This window comes from Hippopotamus amphibius, chromosome 11 (assembly GCF_030028045.1).
Source record: "Hippopotamus amphibius kiboko isolate mHipAmp2 chromosome 11, mHipAmp2.hap2, whole genome shotgun sequence".
NCBI lineage: Eukaryota > Metazoa > Chordata > Mammalia > Artiodactyla > Hippopotamidae > Hippopotamus > Hippopotamus amphibius.
In genome coordinates, this window is record NC_080196.1 from 84,450,627 (window position 1) to 84,468,545 (window position 17,919).

General features: G+C 42.6%; 1 protein-coding gene across 2 annotated transcripts in view; it reads right to left on the minus strand.

Moving 5' to 3' along the window:
- PIEZO2 (piezo type mechanosensitive ion channel component 2) overlaps window positions 1–17,919 on the minus strand; it is a 338,838-nt gene that overhangs the window by 88,708 nt on the left and 232,211 nt on the right. Inside the window, exons 11-18 of one of the 2 annotated variants that reach the window (XM_057700315.1) lie at window positions 17,659–17,797; window positions 16,972–17,120; window positions 13,830–14,060; window positions 13,032–13,155; window positions 10,800–11,092; window positions 8,915–9,063; window positions 6,979–7,152; window positions 4,476–4,517 (exon numbers count right to left, since the gene is read on the minus strand). In XM_057700315.1, the coding sequence (XP_057556298.1) occupies window positions 4,476–4,517; window positions 6,979–7,152; window positions 8,915–9,063; window positions 10,800–11,092; window positions 13,032–13,155; window positions 13,830–14,060; window positions 16,972–17,120; window positions 17,659–17,797 (1,301 nt within the window). The remainder of the gene's footprint in view (window positions 1–4,475; window positions 4,518–6,978; window positions 7,153–8,914; window positions 9,064–10,799; window positions 11,093–13,031; window positions 13,156–13,829; window positions 14,061–16,971; window positions 17,121–17,658; window positions 17,798–17,919) is intronic. The other variant, XM_057700316.1, reaches the window with a different exon arrangement.

Here is a 17,919-nt window from a genome sequence, read left to right on the forward strand (position 1 = left end):
TACTAGCCCAGGAGTTTGTCATCTGAAATTTCACCGAGAAAATCTGCATGCATGATACACATACAGAGGAAAGTATTTTCACTGCATGGTTGGAGTTTCTATTTTAAAAAGACACTTGTGTGAATCCTTTCATCTTTCTTTCATTTTTCCTCATTTTTCTCATAGCGTGTTGTTTTTTTGTTGTGTTTTCTGTTTTGTTTTGTTTTGAGGCAATCCGGAACAATGTTAAAAGCATGCTGGTTGGAATCAGAAAGACTTAGATTCAAGCCTCACCTAGACATCTTACTAGTGAGAGGACTTGGCAAAGTTCCTTACCATGTCTTTTATTTTATTAAAAAATTTTTTATTGAAATATAGTTGATTACAATGTTGTATTAGTATCAGGTGTACAGCAAAGTAATTCAGTTATACACACACACACACACACACACACACACACATTTACCATGGCTTTTAAGTCTCAGTTTGCTGATCTGTGAAATGGGTATCAGTGTGGACTTCCTGGGATGTTGTGAAAATGGTGGTGATTTCCGTTAAGCGCTTAACACAGTGCTCAATACACGGGAACATTTTTAGAGTAAGGAACCATCTGCTAATGACAGGTTTGCATATACTTTTTGATAATCTGTACCATTAATTCATGCTAAGGAGGAGGCAGAATCAGGACACACCTTTGTTAAGGGACCACACAGCGCAGGATGCAGGATGGGCATTCAACTTGGACTCTAATTCTGTCACCAGCATATTGTGACTTGTGTATTAAAACAGCCATTCAGAGAGCAGTGCAAACGTTTCTCCCTTGAGAATCTGTGTCTGATAGTCTCAATGCCCAGGGCCTCTGCTGGCCGCCACCACCTCCCTCCACCACATGGCCAGCCCAGGTGGGCTGCGGCAGGGCTGGTGTCTGACTGCCCAGGGCAGGGTCAAGGTAGAACGGGCTGCCCCTTTGCTGTCATGGGTGGCTGTATTGATTCCCAAGAAGGCCTGTGTAACTTAACTTAGATATGTCCCCCCTCAACTAATTTTAAGAAGGGATACTGATTTTTCAAAAACTAAATTAAAAACCACCCTCTAGTAAAAAAAAAAAAAACATTCCCTGAAACTTCCAGCAAAGGAATTTAGGATGTTCGTAATTCTCTGCTGATCCTCAAGTGCAGATTATTCCATCACTGGTGGACGAGTTCCACTTTGGGATCCAAACCGACCAGCTGATGAACTAGATTCTCTAGGACTGGCCGGCCTCTTCCTTAAATCCCACCGTTTACTTTCCCCTCAGGGAGCCCATTTGCATTTTCTTAACCTCGCCTGTGCCTGTAACTCTGGTCTTGCTTTTATGATGATCCAGGCACTGAGCTCAATCCTCTGACTATCCCTTAACCACAATGGTTCTCTCCTCCTTCATTCCAACAGAGCAGATGACTTTGCCTGTTTCTTCACCCATTCTCTCTCTTTCACATTTCCACAATTCTGTAAGTCAATGTGTGCACTTCCCAATGTGTGTTCACATCATTTTATTCTCCCTTGAGAACAGAAATCCAGTCTCACTCTGCTCAGGTCCCCTTGCTTGTTGAATACCATCATTCCCTGCGTGTTTGGTGAGTGAATTTCATGTGCTGGAGAGGCATTCTAATTTGAAACTGAAGAAACAAATTATGGAGAATTGAAGAGGTATAAGTCTATACTAGGAGTAGACTTTGAAAAGCCACATATTAAGCTACTTTCCATTAAAGAAAATGGAAATTCTACCATGGTAAAATCCCCTAAGGCCTAAATTCCATTTATTTATAACTACTCTAAGGCAAACTGCACTCACCCCATTCATTAGACTATTAGAAAAAAAGGAACTTTCTTGTAAATTTATAGTATTTATAAGTAATGTTTAAAGTAGAAGTTTTAAAACTTTAAGATTATATTCTAGAACTCATAGACTGTATTCACAGATGAGCAGTTGATTTAATTTAATTAAATTTAATATCACATCTTAAATGTGTGTGGTAGTAATTCCTCCAAAAAAAATCTACTAGGCAAGATTGGGTGTAATGGCTCTGGTTTGTGTATATGTGCAAGAAATAATCATTACTCCTGTTTAAATATTCTAAATCAGTCTGTTTACAAATTCAGTTGGAACTTCCTGCAATTTTTCACATCATCAAAATTTTATCACCCACTCTCCTAAACACAACCCCCTACCTCACACCTTGTAACGTCAAGTCTAAATTGTAATTGAACCTGAAGTCAAATGTAGGTATGTCCCCTTTTGCATCAGAACTCACATTTGCAAACACATTACACTCCTTATAAAACAGTATTGAGCATCCGGAAATGAATTTTGGGAGAGAGAAAGCTTACTTACTTAATAAAAGGTTCACCCTATCATTGGACATATATCTCGTGCAGCCTTTCAGAAGCACACTTTGTCCAGAGAGGGATGGGTTTGTTAGGTCACGTGTCCCTTAGGGCACAGCTCTGACCTTTCTTAAAATGTTAGCATTCAGACAAAAAAGAGGGATTCCATTGGAAAGAAAATTCTGCTAATGGTAGAATGCTTCAAGTTTTAAATTAGTTTAGATGACTTTGCATCTAGATCATTCTAAGAAGTCCCGAGTGAATTCACTGGCCTTGTGACCTGGGTTAATGGGCAGTGGCTTTCCCTCAAGAGGAAAGTTGGAGACAATGGGGACTGAAACTTGTACAGTCATCCCTTGGTACCCATGGTGGAGTGGTTCCAGGGCCCCTGCGGATACCAAAATCCACGGGTGCTCAAGTCCCTTATATAAAGCAATGTAGCATTTGTGTATAACCTACACACAGCCTCCTGTATACATTAAATCATCTCTAGATGACTTACAATACCTAATACTATGTGAATGCTATGTAAATATTAGTGTGCATACAGAAAATTCAAGTTTTGCTTTGGGAACTTTCTGGAATTTTTTTTCTTTTCGAATATTTTTGATCCCTAGTTGGTTGAATCCACAGATGCAGAACCCTTGGATACGGAAGGCTGAGTGTATCAGCCGTCTGAGCCCATCAAACCAACTCCTGCCCTCTTGGGTGCCACAGCCGCCTCCTCTTAGAGCACAAGGTAAATACTTTATGAGAAACACAGAGGGAAAGAGACAGAGAGTGTGGTTCCTTATGTTTAGAGGGATGAGATTAACATAGCTGCTTGAGATTTCTGGTTCGCGTCTCTGTCTTACTTCTCTGCCTGGCAGCTAATAACCTGAGGTTGACTTTTCTCTCTCAGGCTGTCCACAAAACTGGCCCCAAAGGGAGCCAGCCCGGCCACATTCCTCTTCTGCAGAGATCTGCACACGATGCACTAAGTTTTTACATCTCCTTCTAGAAGTTCTGCCCCTAGGGTTTGCTATTTGGTTGTCAGCCTCAGGATTTTACTTAAGAGAAGAGAGAATGGACTAGAAAACCAACAAATCTCTCCAAGAGTTATTTTGTTAAGTGGATTTCTTGCAAAATACATGTTTCTGTTACCTAAATTACTGACTTGATGACTAATCATATGAAGTTATGGGACTGGGTATTTTAATTTATCTACTTAATAAAATAAGAAGAGTTTTGGTAAATTAGACCCCGAAGGCTCTTTTCTCTGAACTCTTAGGGCACTTGAGGATAACTCTAAACACACCATGTGTCAAAGCTCACTCTTTATCACATGTAGTTACGTGCATGTTTTATCTCCCCGGCTGGGTGATATGCATCTAAGGCACTGCCCAGCTTTGCATTTTTTGCAGAAAGCAAATATATTGTGAAATCGTGTCATGTAAAATACCATCCTTCAATACGTTGCTTTTTCAAGTAGATGTATATTTGAAGAAATTGATGCTTTAATTTTCTCTTAACCATAGATTGTTGTGACCATTATCACTTCATTCAGAAATATCTACGGAGGGTCCACTGATGCGTAAGCCCCCATGGTAGGTGAGATGTGGGCCCTGTGGTGAATGTTATAGGGACTCCAGGCCTGCGGGGCGCTCAGGCAGGGGAGATAAGACAGCCAGGCAGATGGGGGCTGACAGGCAGTGTTGCGGGGCAGCAGTGAGAAAGTGCTCCCAGAATTTAGAGCACGGGCAGTGACGTTCAGCAGGGAGTCGGCAGTGATGGGCAAGTCTGTGGAGGAGCTGGTTCTTGAGCTGAGCTCTCATGTGTTCAAGAGGGAGGGGGGCTCACAGGCTAGTCCGGAACTAATTCTACCAGAGGATGATATCAATGGGGCCCATGGCTGAGCCAGACCAATGCTGAGCGCCAGCTGAAGACCCGCGGCCACCTCCGAGTCCACTCAGCAGCACCATTTGGTCCAAACACTGAATGGCTGGGTTTACAAAGACGTCCATAGCCTACCTGCAGGCCACACTCAGTCTGATGATGTCATTTTTCACCTACAAGCTACTAAAGTGCTTAACACCCCCAGAGACCATTAAAAAAAAAGAAACCAAGAGAGAAAACGTTGAAGTACCCACCTATTTATTATCAGATACACGCGCCCATTGACTTTGGCATGGCTACGTGGGAGCACAAGGCGGCAGGCGGGGGCAGCGGGGGAGACAGTCGGACAGAGAAAGAGGAGAGTGTTAGCCAGAGAGGAGGAGCTGATGTCCTGTAAGCTCTGCACCACCAGGCTGTGTTACCGACACGTTTCATGCACTGGAGAAGAGTCCAGACAGCGAGATTCAGCAGCAATGAGAAATCAGACAGAGTCGGAAATTGCTGGACGGTAACAGTCTCACTCCCCACCCTAATACCCGTCCCCTCACACACCTTATCAGGAATCTGTAAAGTTTACATGTCCAGAGTGCATTTATCAGATAAAACACCACAGAAAACATTAATTCTTGCTCCTTCCCCAGAATTAAAGAATAAAATTCTCCTAAATATTCATATTCAACATCCTGTTTTCTGAGGTTTTTCTAAAATTAAATTAAAAAAAGTCATTCTGTTTCTATATGCATCACACTACTTTCTAAAACAAATGATGGACAAATTGCAGTGACATTTAAATAAGGAGTGGATATTTAGTATCTTATTATTAAGTATATATTATACAATAATATATAGTTATACTTATTGCTAAAATATATTATATATTTATATTACATATTTTAGCAATTATAATTATATTATAAAATTATATTATATATTTTAGCAATATATAAGGGAAATGATATTCCTGAGAATGTCTACCTAGAAATAATAATGGTTTCTCATAAGGTTTATCATAAAACATTTCCACAATGCTAACTTTATAAATTCTGGAAGGCTAAACACAATGAATTCTGCTTCAGATATAAGTGACGTTTGCCTGCAGGGCCTACAAACCACACAAACGACAGACAAAACACGAAAAGGACGGCTGGCTTTCCACAGAAACGACAGGACTGGAATCACTGTAAGGGATAAAGTGTACCGATCACTCCTAATTTGGGGGGGCTTTTTTTGGTAAAGCATCTACTAAGGGGGCAGAAACAGAGAAGGCAAAGCATGACAATCCCAACTCTGAAAATATCTTTTTCTTCATCATTTTGATTTTAATGTAGCCATTTACTAGGGCTCTAGGGACTAAAAATACTGCAAGGTGAAAATTACTCGTGAGGAAAATACTACAACAGAAAAGAGTTGCAAAAAAGATGGGACCCATATCTTATGTTCCAATATGAAATTCTGGGGTCTTTTATAGGAAACTCTTGCATGAAATCTCCACCAAACTTGAGTGAGTTCCTTGAACTCCTTGAGTTCCTAGAAAACAGTTTCTCACAGAACCAAAAATGAAATCCCACATTCCTACACCGTTCAGATGGCTGGCATTATATGCTCTCAACTTGCCCTCTACATTTTCTTGGAAAAGTACTAGTTAAAGGGGTGCTTAGTGCTGAGCCGTGGCCAGAAGAGGGCCAGCCACGGCCTCAGACTGAACTGACCGCTTGGCCTCCTTCCCTGTCCTGCCAGGCATGGAGGGTACAGGCTGCGGCAGTGCAGGAAATGGGGAGAACGTGTCTTGACACAAGGCTGTTGTCCTTCTCCAGAACCTACATAATTAAATCATGTTCTACATACGTAATGGGAACTCTGGGCAACACATTGTTTTCCATAATTCCACTCTCTAGCACAGCAGAATGTTGATGAGATACTGCTGCATCTTCTTTTGATGGACACATTGTTTCCCTCAAAAAAGAGCTAAGGGGAATTTTCAACTGTGGCATCTGTGCTCCTTTGAATACAGCACTTTGCTCACTTATTTACTCAACAACTGTTTTTCCAGGAACTGAATCACAGGCTATTATGTGAAGCAGAGAGGAAAATCAGTATCAAGGTTCATTAGACAAATGCCTGTAATTTCCCTGTGATGGAGCAGACCTAGGGATGTGTGATGACCCACCTTGGCTTCAGCGCACATGGCCAGGGAGACCAGATCCCACCTGCTGCTTCTAAACAATTTATGTTTATTGATGGGCAGACCACAACACGGAGCTGATGAAAGAAAACACTGCCTTCACTTTCTTTCCTTAAATGTTATTCTGGTTACTTGTAGATGGCAGATTCTTTCCTTTTAGCCAAGGTTCTTCCTTTCCAAAACGGAAGGGAGAGTTCTGCACTAGGCTCTCACTCACAGCAACTTCTTTACTGCCTTTGAGTGCGACAGAAAACTCATCCTCCAAATTAGCCAGATTCTGTAAATGTTCTCAAAACACCTCGCCAGCCTGGACACAAAAGACACACCAACACCGCTAAGGAATTTCAGTCTATACAGCTTCTCTGAACCAACTCACATGCCTGTCAAGATCACTGCATGAACCGTCATAAACCACCACCAACTGTTTCACAAAGTGCCGTCAAATATTCCACATTTTTTTCTCATTTTTTTCCTACTCACAGGCTGATACTCATGGTAAGTTCAGGGCTGAGATTCTAAGTGAGATGGTTGGGAGGGTCCAGGCTGCCTTCCTGGGGCGTCCTGTGTGGGCTCACCTGTAGATGGCGCTGTCTTCCTTGCTGGGAATGGACTTCAGGTCCGTGAGTTCCAGGAAGCGGTCGTGGAAGTAGTGCAGGTGCAGGATGCACACGAGCAGGAAGGACGTGGGGATGAAAATGCGCGTGAACAGCTCAGCCACCGTGAACTGTTTTAAGCCAAGGTCCTCCAGCCTGCAAAACAAAACGGGTCTCCCCTGTGGGCTCGCTCTCATACCCAAATGCCTGCTGGAAATTGGCTGTTTCACAGTGGTTTCACAGTGAGTGTTTTCAAGACGTCCCCATTTTCTCAAAGCAGCTGAGCTGTTCTCTGCCCCCTCTCCCCGCCCTGGTCTTCCCTGGCACAACCGTCCACCTCGTGCAAAATGCCCAAATCAGGACGTTCCCCTGATGCTTTCTCTACCTTTCCGTCTCCACCATCCGCATTCCCTCAACCTCATCTCTTGAATCTGTCCTCGTTTTCATCACTAGCACCTCCTATTCTAGGTGGAGCCATGGTCCTCACTCACAGGACCCCCACTGCTGGCTGAACGTCCTGTTGTGTCTATTTTTGTTCCACACACATCACTTTTTTCTTAGCCAGTCAAGGGTGCTTTCAAGACTTGTAGAAATTTCACTGAGAAAGATGCAAACCACCACTTCCTACAAGCCCTGCACCTCCGGGTGCCTGGCTGACCTTCCTCACTTCTCCCCTTGCTCCCCACAGGCCAGCCTTCCTGCCATTCCACACATGTGCACGCACACACACCACACACGCCAGTCTGCCCTGCCTCAGGGCCTTTGCATTTGCTGCTCTCTTTTTCTGGAATGTTCATCCACCTCCCAGCTCTCAACCCACACACTTTTCTAGAGACAAGTTCCTTCTTATCCTTCAGGAGTTTAAATGACAACTCCTCAGGGAATTTCCTGGCAGTCCAGTGGTTAAGATTTGGCGCTTTCACTGTCAAAGGTACGCTTTCAATCCCTGCTTGGGGAACTAAAATCCCACAAGCCATGTAGCCAAAAAAAAAAACAAAAAAACAAACATGATGCCTCCTCAGGGAAGCCTGCCTGGACCACTCCACCTCTATTTATTGTCCCCACTGTTCACTACCTCAGCCTGTTTTTGTTTCCTTCACAGATGTGTCTGTTACAGCTTGTAATTTATTAGTACATTAAGTAGGTTTTTTGGTTTGTATCTTCTCCCAGAATATAAACTCCACAGGGCTCAGACTCTGTCTCTCTTGCTTCCTGTTGCATCTTCAGGTGCAGAAGAATGTCTGGCCCAGGGGAGGCACTCAAGAAATAGTTGCTGAATTGATGTTGAAGATACATTAGTCTAGCTACACAGTGGACCTCCCTTTCAAACTTTTCTCTTGGCCACCTCAGGACACTCAGCTCTATGCCCAGTTCTGGTAGGATTTCTAAGCGCATTTCGGAAGTTTACAGAAGCAAGTTAGAAAAGACTAGAATCCTCTCTGTTTCATGCACAAGAAAGACTTCATCACCACTAGTCTCTGAGCACTTTTCCTGTGGCACCAACTACTTCTTAGATCGTAGCACCGGCTGCACCAGTGAGGAGAGCCTGATGCTTTACCTTACAAACCTGCTGACAAGGAACTGGGCTCCGGTTAGGAAGGGAGGAAGCATAACAGAGGGGAACTGGGGAGGTGTACGTCACATGAAACCAACACTAGAAAATGCCATTTCATTAATAAGGGGCAGAAAATTCACTTTTCAGTCAATACTTGCTGAGCATCTACTACGTGCTAAAAGCTCAGGGCCAGGTCACAAGAATCCAAAATGATCAAGACCTGAGTCTTGATCTGGAGGAACTTAGAGCCAATGATGACATCAGGTTTTACTAAAACCTCCCAGAAAGATGTTTTGAACAACATGCTTTCACGACTTCATGCTGTTGTCACTTTCCATTCCACTGTCCACCACAATTACTTACTTTTCTTTTTTCAGTCCGGTCATATTTTGCCACAGGCCCGGGAAGTTTTCAAACTGATATGTGTATATAAAGATCAGCACCAGCATCGTGTAGATAACCACCGACATCCAGAAATACTTCAGGATCCGCCTCCACCACTCATAGTGCACCTGAACAACAAATAAGAGAAAACTGGTTAGAGGAAAACTTGTGAAAATAACTGGCTTATTCAACGAAGGCAGGTGATTCCATTTACAGATGTTTGAAAATAAAGTCAAGTTCATTTAAGCTTTTGAGGCTCTGTCCCTTGTAGAGCTCGGTGTTGTGGATGGGAATCTGGTCCCACCAGAAGCTGTGAGCTGTGTCTGTGGGCAAAGTGGCCGGCCTACCTGAGCTTCGTTCCTCCTCAAGAGTACTCCCTCTCTCGCTGTCCTGAGGGTGAAATAATAATGTTTATAAGGCTCTCGGCACACTGTCTGGTCTACAGGAGGCTTTCAAGGAGGTATGGTCTGTCCTCGTGGTCGTGGCTGGGGAAACTGGCTCCATTTTGAAATTCAGAGTGATGCCGTGTGAATACAAATGTGAAACCACCACAGAGAGGAGGCATCCCTCTTTACCAAAAGCCCGTGGATTTTCATTAGAGAACATCTACCCAGAATTTCAAAACTTGATTGACTTCAGCTGAGACATTTTTACCTCCACAGGTAATCGACTCTTGTCTATGGAGGTGCTTTACTTGTTTTCTCAGTAGCCGGCAGGACCGTATACTGTTGCTCTTGTTTACATGCTCAGGTTCCCTTCCAACATCCATTACGTGGAACTTGTGGAGAGGCTAACTCACTTCAATATAACATCTCGTAGATTATAAATAATGAAATACTAAAGCGCTCAATGCATTATACATACATTTGTACACACATACACACACACACATACAGATTTTCTGATTCCAAAGTCTGAAATACAAATGAACTGAGTATCATCCAGTATTTTAGAGTATCCAGCCACTGCTTTACATTAATATTCAAAAATGAAACCTAATAATACAGGCTTCTTTTTTTTAACTAATAATTTTTGAAAAACTTACAAATTTTATTCTGACTCTTCTACACTTGCGTTAGTTTTTTTTTCAGTTTTGTCATGTTTATTTTACTTATTGAAGTAGAGTTGATTTATAATGTTGTGTTAGTTTCAGGTGTACAGCAAAGTGATTCAGCTATACATATATATTTTTTCAGATTCTTTTCTTTTATAGGTCATTACAAAATACTGGGTAGAGTTCCCTGCACTGTACCATAGGTCCTTGTTCATCTATTTTATATATGGTAGTGTGTATCTGCTAATCCCAAACTCCTAATTCATCCCTCCCTCCACCTTCCCCTTTGGTAACCATAGGTTTGTTCTCTATGTCTGTGGGTCTGTTTCTGTTTCGTAAATAAGTTCATTTTTGTTGTATTTTAGATTTCACATATAAGTGATATCATATATTTGTATTTGTCTCCCTGACTTACTTCACTAAGTATGATAATCTCTAGGTCCATTTGTGTTGCTGCAAATGGAATTATTTCATTGTTTTTTATGGCTGAGTAATATTCCATCGTATATATGTACCACATCTTTATCCATTCCTCTGTTGAAGGACATTTCTAAGATCAGGAATGAGACAAGGATGCCCCCTCCAACCACTTTTCTGACTTTTTAAGAACCTAACATTTAAATTTAGTGAACAAGCTGAAGGGAACCACCTCTCACTTTAGGATTCCTAGAGTGTAATGTCTGAATCTCATTGACCCCTTTACCCGATGTGTTCATGGAGTCATAGTAACTTAGAGTCTCATCAGAGGAAGCTCATGTATGTTCCTGGACAGACTTGAGGATTGAAAAACAGGGGCAGCTGTGAACCCACCTGATATAGGGCCACACAGAACAGGAAGAGCACCATGTAGATGATCTTGTACATCACGATTTTACCCTCAAAGCTGACGAAGAAGAACATTCCTCCACAAACGTAGATCCAGTACTTGATGAACAAGGCCACCACCAGGTTACCCAGCACCTTCATGACGTCCTGCTCATCCTCCTCTTCCTCTTCCTCTTCCTCTTCCTCTTCCTTCTTCTGCTCCTGCTTCTCCTCCTTTGCCACCTCTTCCTCCTCCTTCTCCTGGGCCTCGCCGTCCACCTGTACGTCCTGTTCGTCATCTTCAAAACAGAAGCCCGTGCTGTTAAGCGGAGCCGGTCCCCAGACCAGAATCACATTCTGACCCAAGTGACGTGTGTGCCACACAGGGCATGCGTTTTAGGGATTATCATACGATTTAAAGAATTTTAGATGGCTCTAGTAAACAAGGCCAAATTTATGGAACTAATCATAGTCCATTTTCCCAACCTTCCTGAAATATAGTCTTAAAGAAATACATTTGATGATATTTTTATAGCAATTTTTTTTGGCCGTGCTGTGCAGCATGTGGGATCTTAGTTCCCCGATCAGGGATGGAACCTGTGCCCCCCGCAGTGAAAGCTCAGAGTCTTAACCACTGGACTGCCAGGGAAGTCCCTATACTAACCTTTTTATAACACCTATTTCACTTGCAATATCCAATGATAGCTGTAATTTCTGCAGGATCGAGAAAAACACATAGACAACAATACACAAATCAAAACTACTATGACAATTTCAAATTCTGACTGCTACTTGATTCTAGCAATATTTTACTGGATCTGGGCTAATGGTAATAATCTTAACCAAAAAGCATGCTTTTATAGGATGAAAAAGGTGAGAGTTAAGGCCAAATATAATTTAATTTAATTAGGCATGAAGCATAATTGTAATTTAACTAAGCTTAAAATAATTTTATGCATGGGAATTAAAAGCTTATTTGGTCTTACTTTAAAATATGTTAATATAGGGACTTCCCTGGTGACGCAGTGGTTAAGAATCTGCCTGCCAATGCAGGGAACACAGGTTCGAACCCTGGTCCAGAAAGATCCTACATGCCACGGAGCAACTAAGCCCATGAGCCACAACTACTGATCCTGCACTCTAGAGCTCACAAGCCACAACTATGTAGCCTGAGTGCTGCAACTACTGAAACCTGTGCTCCTAGAGCCCGTGCTCTGCAAGAAGAGTAGCCCCCAGTTCCCGCAACTAGAGAAAGCCTGCACGTAGCAATGAAGACCCAACGCAGCCAATAAATAAATAAGTAAATAAAGATTAAAAGAAAAACAAAACAAACAACTTGCAAAAAGTAAAAAAAATAAAGTAAAATATGCTAATATATGACTCATCTTTGTGTTACTAAGGTGACCTATAATTTGAATAATTTATTCAAATGACCGAGATCCACAGAGTGAGAGGAAATGCAAGTGAGGTGAGGGGTCAGAACAACTGTTAATCTTAAACGAACTATTCTTTATATAAAGTAACTGGTGAACTTAATCACTCTGTTAGCAGAGACATCCAAACTCATATAGTCAACATTCAAATCTTACGGACTTTTGTGGCTGAAAACAATTCTGTGTTTAGGTCTAAATGAGAAACTATAAGGAAAGGATGAGCTGGTCTGTGTCACTTTTCTCCTCCTTACCGGGTTACTCTTAAGGTTACCAGCCCAGCTTCTGTGAACCTTCATGGCATCCTTTTTCAGACAAGGCTGCATACTACACTAATGGTCTCCAAGCCATTCTACTAACATTAAATTGTATTTATTGGTATATCTAGGCAGGTGGGAGTGAGAGGCTCTCATTTTAGAGCAACTATAAAACTACAGAGGTGATCATCAAAACATCAGCTTCTTTTTTTTTGACTTTGTGGTATATTCGTTTTTGAAAAGGAGAGGATTTGAATTTGAAAGATTTGAGTCACTTTCTCGGTACTAACCCTTACTAGAATGTGACCTTGGAGAGCTCGGTGAACTTCCCTGGGCTTTAGTTTCTCTTCCCTGAAGTGGGAGTCACTTTCGTGAGGATCAAATGACACAGGGTCTCTGAGCTCCTGTGGATGGCCTGTGTGGATGGGGAATTAGTCCCGGACAATGTCATTTATCTGCTCACATCCATGCCTGGCCTCCCTCTGGTCTGGAGCAGAGCCCCCCACTCCATGTCCTTGGAGACCCTTCCTCCAGTCACCTGCACTAATTACCTTTTTCTTCATTTTCCTGACTTCCGATTTTGACCTCAGACAAAAGAGCTTCCTTTTCTTGCAGAGCTTTTTGCTCTGTGAGGTGCTGTCTCAACAGCAGCCAGAACGTGATGGTGAAAAGGATCTGAAAGGAGAGAATTAGGAACACGAGCATCACGCCTTAGAAGCATAAATATATTCCAACAACTACTACGCCTTCTCTATGTTTCAACAGGGACACATTACATAAACCTTTCCATTTGAGATAGAGTCATGCACCCACTTGATTTCAGCTGAAAGTCACCATTTAGCTTTTAGTCATCTCCTTTCCAAGGACACTGGCATGCCATCCAGTGCCAGGGTACATTCATGCCTAGGACACCCCAGGAAGATGCACAGGACAATCTGGGCTGGAAACCCACTTGGACCAGTGGTCCCCTTCAAGGTGCTAGTCCTTGATTTCCTGTCCTTCCCTGACATCAGCACAAGTATCAGAGGACAATGTATTTCTTCTACAACCCCCATTGTTTCTGCAATGGTCCTTATTTTGAAGAATTCCACAGATGGGGAAAAAAAATTTCATCCCAGAAAATAGAACCCCTTAATAGTCCCATTCTTCTCCCAAAGCTGAAGGGGGAATTGTTTTAAGTGCCCACATGTTTATATCAACATTTTCTTGGGGGCTAAGGAAAAAATTATGATTTCAAGGAGCAACGAATATTTGGAACCTATTTTTGTACATTTTTTCTTGGCTATGATTGTTTTGATTACTGTGGTTCTGTGTGAATGCTTTGTTTTCTTGTTTTCCTCTTCACTTACCTTTGAAGCAAGTTCACCTGGCTCTTTCTTTTCTAAAAATCCCGGGACCTTTTTAATTTCAGGGAGTTCAAAACTCCATATGTACTGTAATGTGAGCAGTAGATTTCCATAGAGAACCATAAATGGAGAGCTGATCATGGCGTACTTCCTTCTGTTGCGAATCATCCACAGGGTGCAGGACCAGATGAGCAGTACGAAGGTCAGCCAGCTGTGGTACGTGATGCTCCACGCCTCCAGGGAGGAAGGAGGAGAAAACGGTGATGGTCAATACGACGTATAGTCCTGCGCTGCTAGGTTAGACGTTATCTAGCAGGAAAAGCTCAAAAACATTCACACTAAGGAGGGAGGGGGTTGTGGAGAAATCGTGGAGGGATGCTCCCACTGCAGCAGGGGAGGCAGCGAGGAGAAAGGCTGCCTCCATGAGACAGCACTGCCCTTGACTTTCTGGGGGGGGAGGAAGGGCGGGCAGGGGGCTCACTCCATGTCATTTGCTCTCCAGCCCCAAATGTCTTCCTTTTCACCCTGCTCTGCGGAATGGAAAGCAATCGTAAGTGCCTTCTCCTTTATTCTCCCAAACCAGCTTGGGGCCGGCTATTTTTCGAGGTTGCTGGGTGAATGTGGCTGAGCTGGGCTCAGAAACGGAAGCTGTGGGGACCACAGGGTCAGCACACAAGCAGGCTTCAGGGGTTCATGCTTAGCAGACCTGCCAGGAAGACCAACATCATAGGAACCAGGGAATCTCCAGGAGGAGGTGGAGTGTTAGGTGTCCGCACCCCAAACAGTAAAGCCAGGTTAAGGGAGAGACTGGCCTCAGCTTCTGTCCCATAAGGGGCAGGACATCTTCCACTCACATCAAACTCCCACAGATCCAGAATACATCTCAAAGGGCAGCTGCCAGAACATTCTAGAAAATCAGGTTCATGAGTACCATCAACTTCAGGAAATCCATCCTCTCTTACCATAATCTTCAACACCAAATTTTTGTGAAAAGGTCTTTAAAAATATTTTCTAGTTGTATCTGGAGCTAATTGAAATCAGTCATAGTCTTGACTATCACGAAATATCGAGTTATTTGTAAAGTCTGAAATGTTTTACAAGTCTGTTTTGCTTCTGGAAAGCAGATAAGTGTTAAGATTAATAAGATAAATGAATAAAGTGAGCACAGAACACATAGTTCCTTGCAGCAACGTGCAAATTTGTCTTAAAGCACAGCTAGCTTTTTAAGTGTAGAGTTATTTAAAACTGTTGGTTAAAACATATGGTAATTGTAAACTGGAAATTAAAATTGCTTTTATTAAAACTGAATGACTGACAACTATTATCAAGTCTGAATTATTTTCATGAAAATAGTATTCCTTGTAAATGGTGTTATCAAAGGTTGGTAATATTTAATGACTTTCTCCCAGGATGACATTCAGATCTGACCTTGCCATTTTTTTGGGGTGACCCAGGAGAGTAATCTTCACAGATGCTGTAATTCCAGCATATTTTTTTTCCCTGTACACTATTCTTGTTTGGGTGAAAGACAGAGAAAAAGAAATTGTGAGGATTTTGTTAAACTTCTCTCCTTTTTAAGGCCTCAGTCACACATGCCTCACTTGTTGGGGGTATAATCTGCATTACTTTCTTTCCCGTGTTCAGTTTCAGGATTGTCTGATGCTTTGGTACATTCACACTTTGTGTTTTTGAATAAAGACATCTATCGTTATAACAGACGTAGCTCCTCAGAACTGCTCCTTCTGTCTGTGATTCAAAGTCTGCCACCACGGGGGAGCTTCCATGGAAGACGGGCACTTTTAAGACATTAATACTGTGCCTCCGTGAAAACAACAGAAATGGCCCTAGACCAGATCATGTCTTTAATGAAAGGTCTGTTCTCCTGTGTTGTTTCTACAATAGAGGATTCTTTTCTACTGAGGACCTGAATGTGTATTCCAAGTTTTTTTTTTTTTCTTTTTTTCCTCTATTTCTTCACAGAAACAGACCAAACTTATCTGGCTTCTTTCTAGAGACAGAAAAAGAAAAGTATAGTCTCTTTCGTTCAGAATCAGAACTATTTGATGTTTTCAAATCAGAGTTTTGCTGTAGTTTAAATTAGGGATTGACATATAGAAAGTGTCAAAAAGTACCCAGAGAGTACAGAATTCAAATTATTTAGAGAACAGAGTTTGCAGTCCTCCAAAAAAAGCCATCTTTAATTTTGAGGCGCTGTCTGTTCCCTGAGCACTCAGCTGTGGCTGTGGTCGTAGCAGAAGCTGAAGCTGATATACACACAGGTTCACTGGGGATACATCTGGACTGAGAGTCTGGGGAAACTGTATTTAGGTGTTTTTTTCCTCTAGAATTATACAATATTTTCACTTTTCATCCTTAAAGGTGTCCACGGGATCTCACCATTGGCCACAGCATTTGAAGGCTTTTGTGTTAAATAAATGTCAGTTTTCTCAAAAATAAATTAGCTTTCCCAAGAAAATTTTTCAGGAAGAGTAGAAATTGACCTTCTTTTATATCCTGTCTCTGGGCCCAAGGACGATCTCTGAAGCTGCAGTGCTGGAGGTGGAGCATGTTCCTAGCAGTGAGTAGAGATGCAGGTCAACTAGGAACTCACAACCAGAAGATGCTCCCGGGGACTCGGTGTTTAATGCTTCCATCGGTAAATATTTGCTGCAGCTCAAATCGAATAAAGTCTCACTCAAATCTAAGACAAGATGTAACTGAAGCCCTCATTATTTGAAAGAAATGAAAGTGGCCTTTGTTGATCGTGAACAGCTTTAATGCCACTTAGAAAAACTACCCATGTCCTTTTAAATGGGAAAAATAGGGGACAGTCTGACTTGACAGGCTAATTTGAGAGAAAGGTATTCATATTTAAAAGGAGGCTAAGTAGAGAAGAGGAGAACACGGTTCTGAAACCTACAATGTAAAGATCCCATGAAAAATTAACATAAGCAGCCATTCTCTGCCGAGACATTGGGAAAATGAAGATGTCCGTGCTGGCGGGACGAGGTGGTAGGGCTTGGACTCAGCAGGGCACAAGCACCGTCCATCCCTCCAGCACTAACTCTGTGCCCAAGGACAGCACCACAGAGAAGATGTGGGGGCAGAATCCAGGCAGAAGTGAAGGGCCCTGGTCGGCACGCACCATCATAGCGATGAGGGCGCAGATGTAGCTCTGCTTCATGATGAACTGGAACACAGAGACCATGGCGTGGACTTTGACACTCCTTTTCTCCTGGAGGCTCCTCTCCTCCTCAAATTCTTCTTTCTCATCTTCTTCTTCCTCCTTCTTTTCTAGAAGCACAGATTATTTCATATAAAAATGTATGCAAATACGTCAATTTCATGTAAAAGTCCCAAGCAGCACAGTGCATGTATCTTAGTAACAGGAAGCTTTCTTTCAACATGATCAACTGAGAGAAAAGGGAGAAAGGCCTCAGCCAAGTTTTGGAGCTCTCGATTTTTTTTATTAGACAAAAAGAACTCTTTCTGAAGACATTCATCCACTATCCAGCAAAACTACTGGCCATGATTATGGAATCAAATTACAGAAAGACTAAAATACACATATGTATGTAGGTTTAACACTAGAAACAAGTTGACTTGTTTAAAATAATTTTTTACCTCTCATTTTTCAAAGTTTACCCCGATTGGGCCACTTATTTTGTACCCAAGGAGAGAACACACAGAGCAAGCTGTAGGGGTAAAATCTAGGCAGAAGTTAAGGAAATGAGCTTCATGAGACTGACCATGGAAGAAAACAACTCTGCTAGAAAAAAAAGGAACCAAATCCAATGAAGGATAAACCAAAGACAAATTCAGAGCTCCTTACCCAGGGAGTCGGCAGCGGGCTCCCAGCGGTACTGCGGGGTGGAATACAGGTCCGCCTTGGCGGGGCCATTCTCCAGGGGGAGGCTGGGGTGGATGGTGTGGTAATCCACGGGGTTGCCATTCACGGTCACCAACAGGCCCTGCCGGGGGCGTGGGGCAAAGGCAGTGTGACAGCAGCTCCGGTTTCCCCTGCAGACCCGCCTCCTTCCCTTCCGCTAGGTGGGCACACAGGACGGTGCAGAGCCGATAGGAGGCCGAGCAC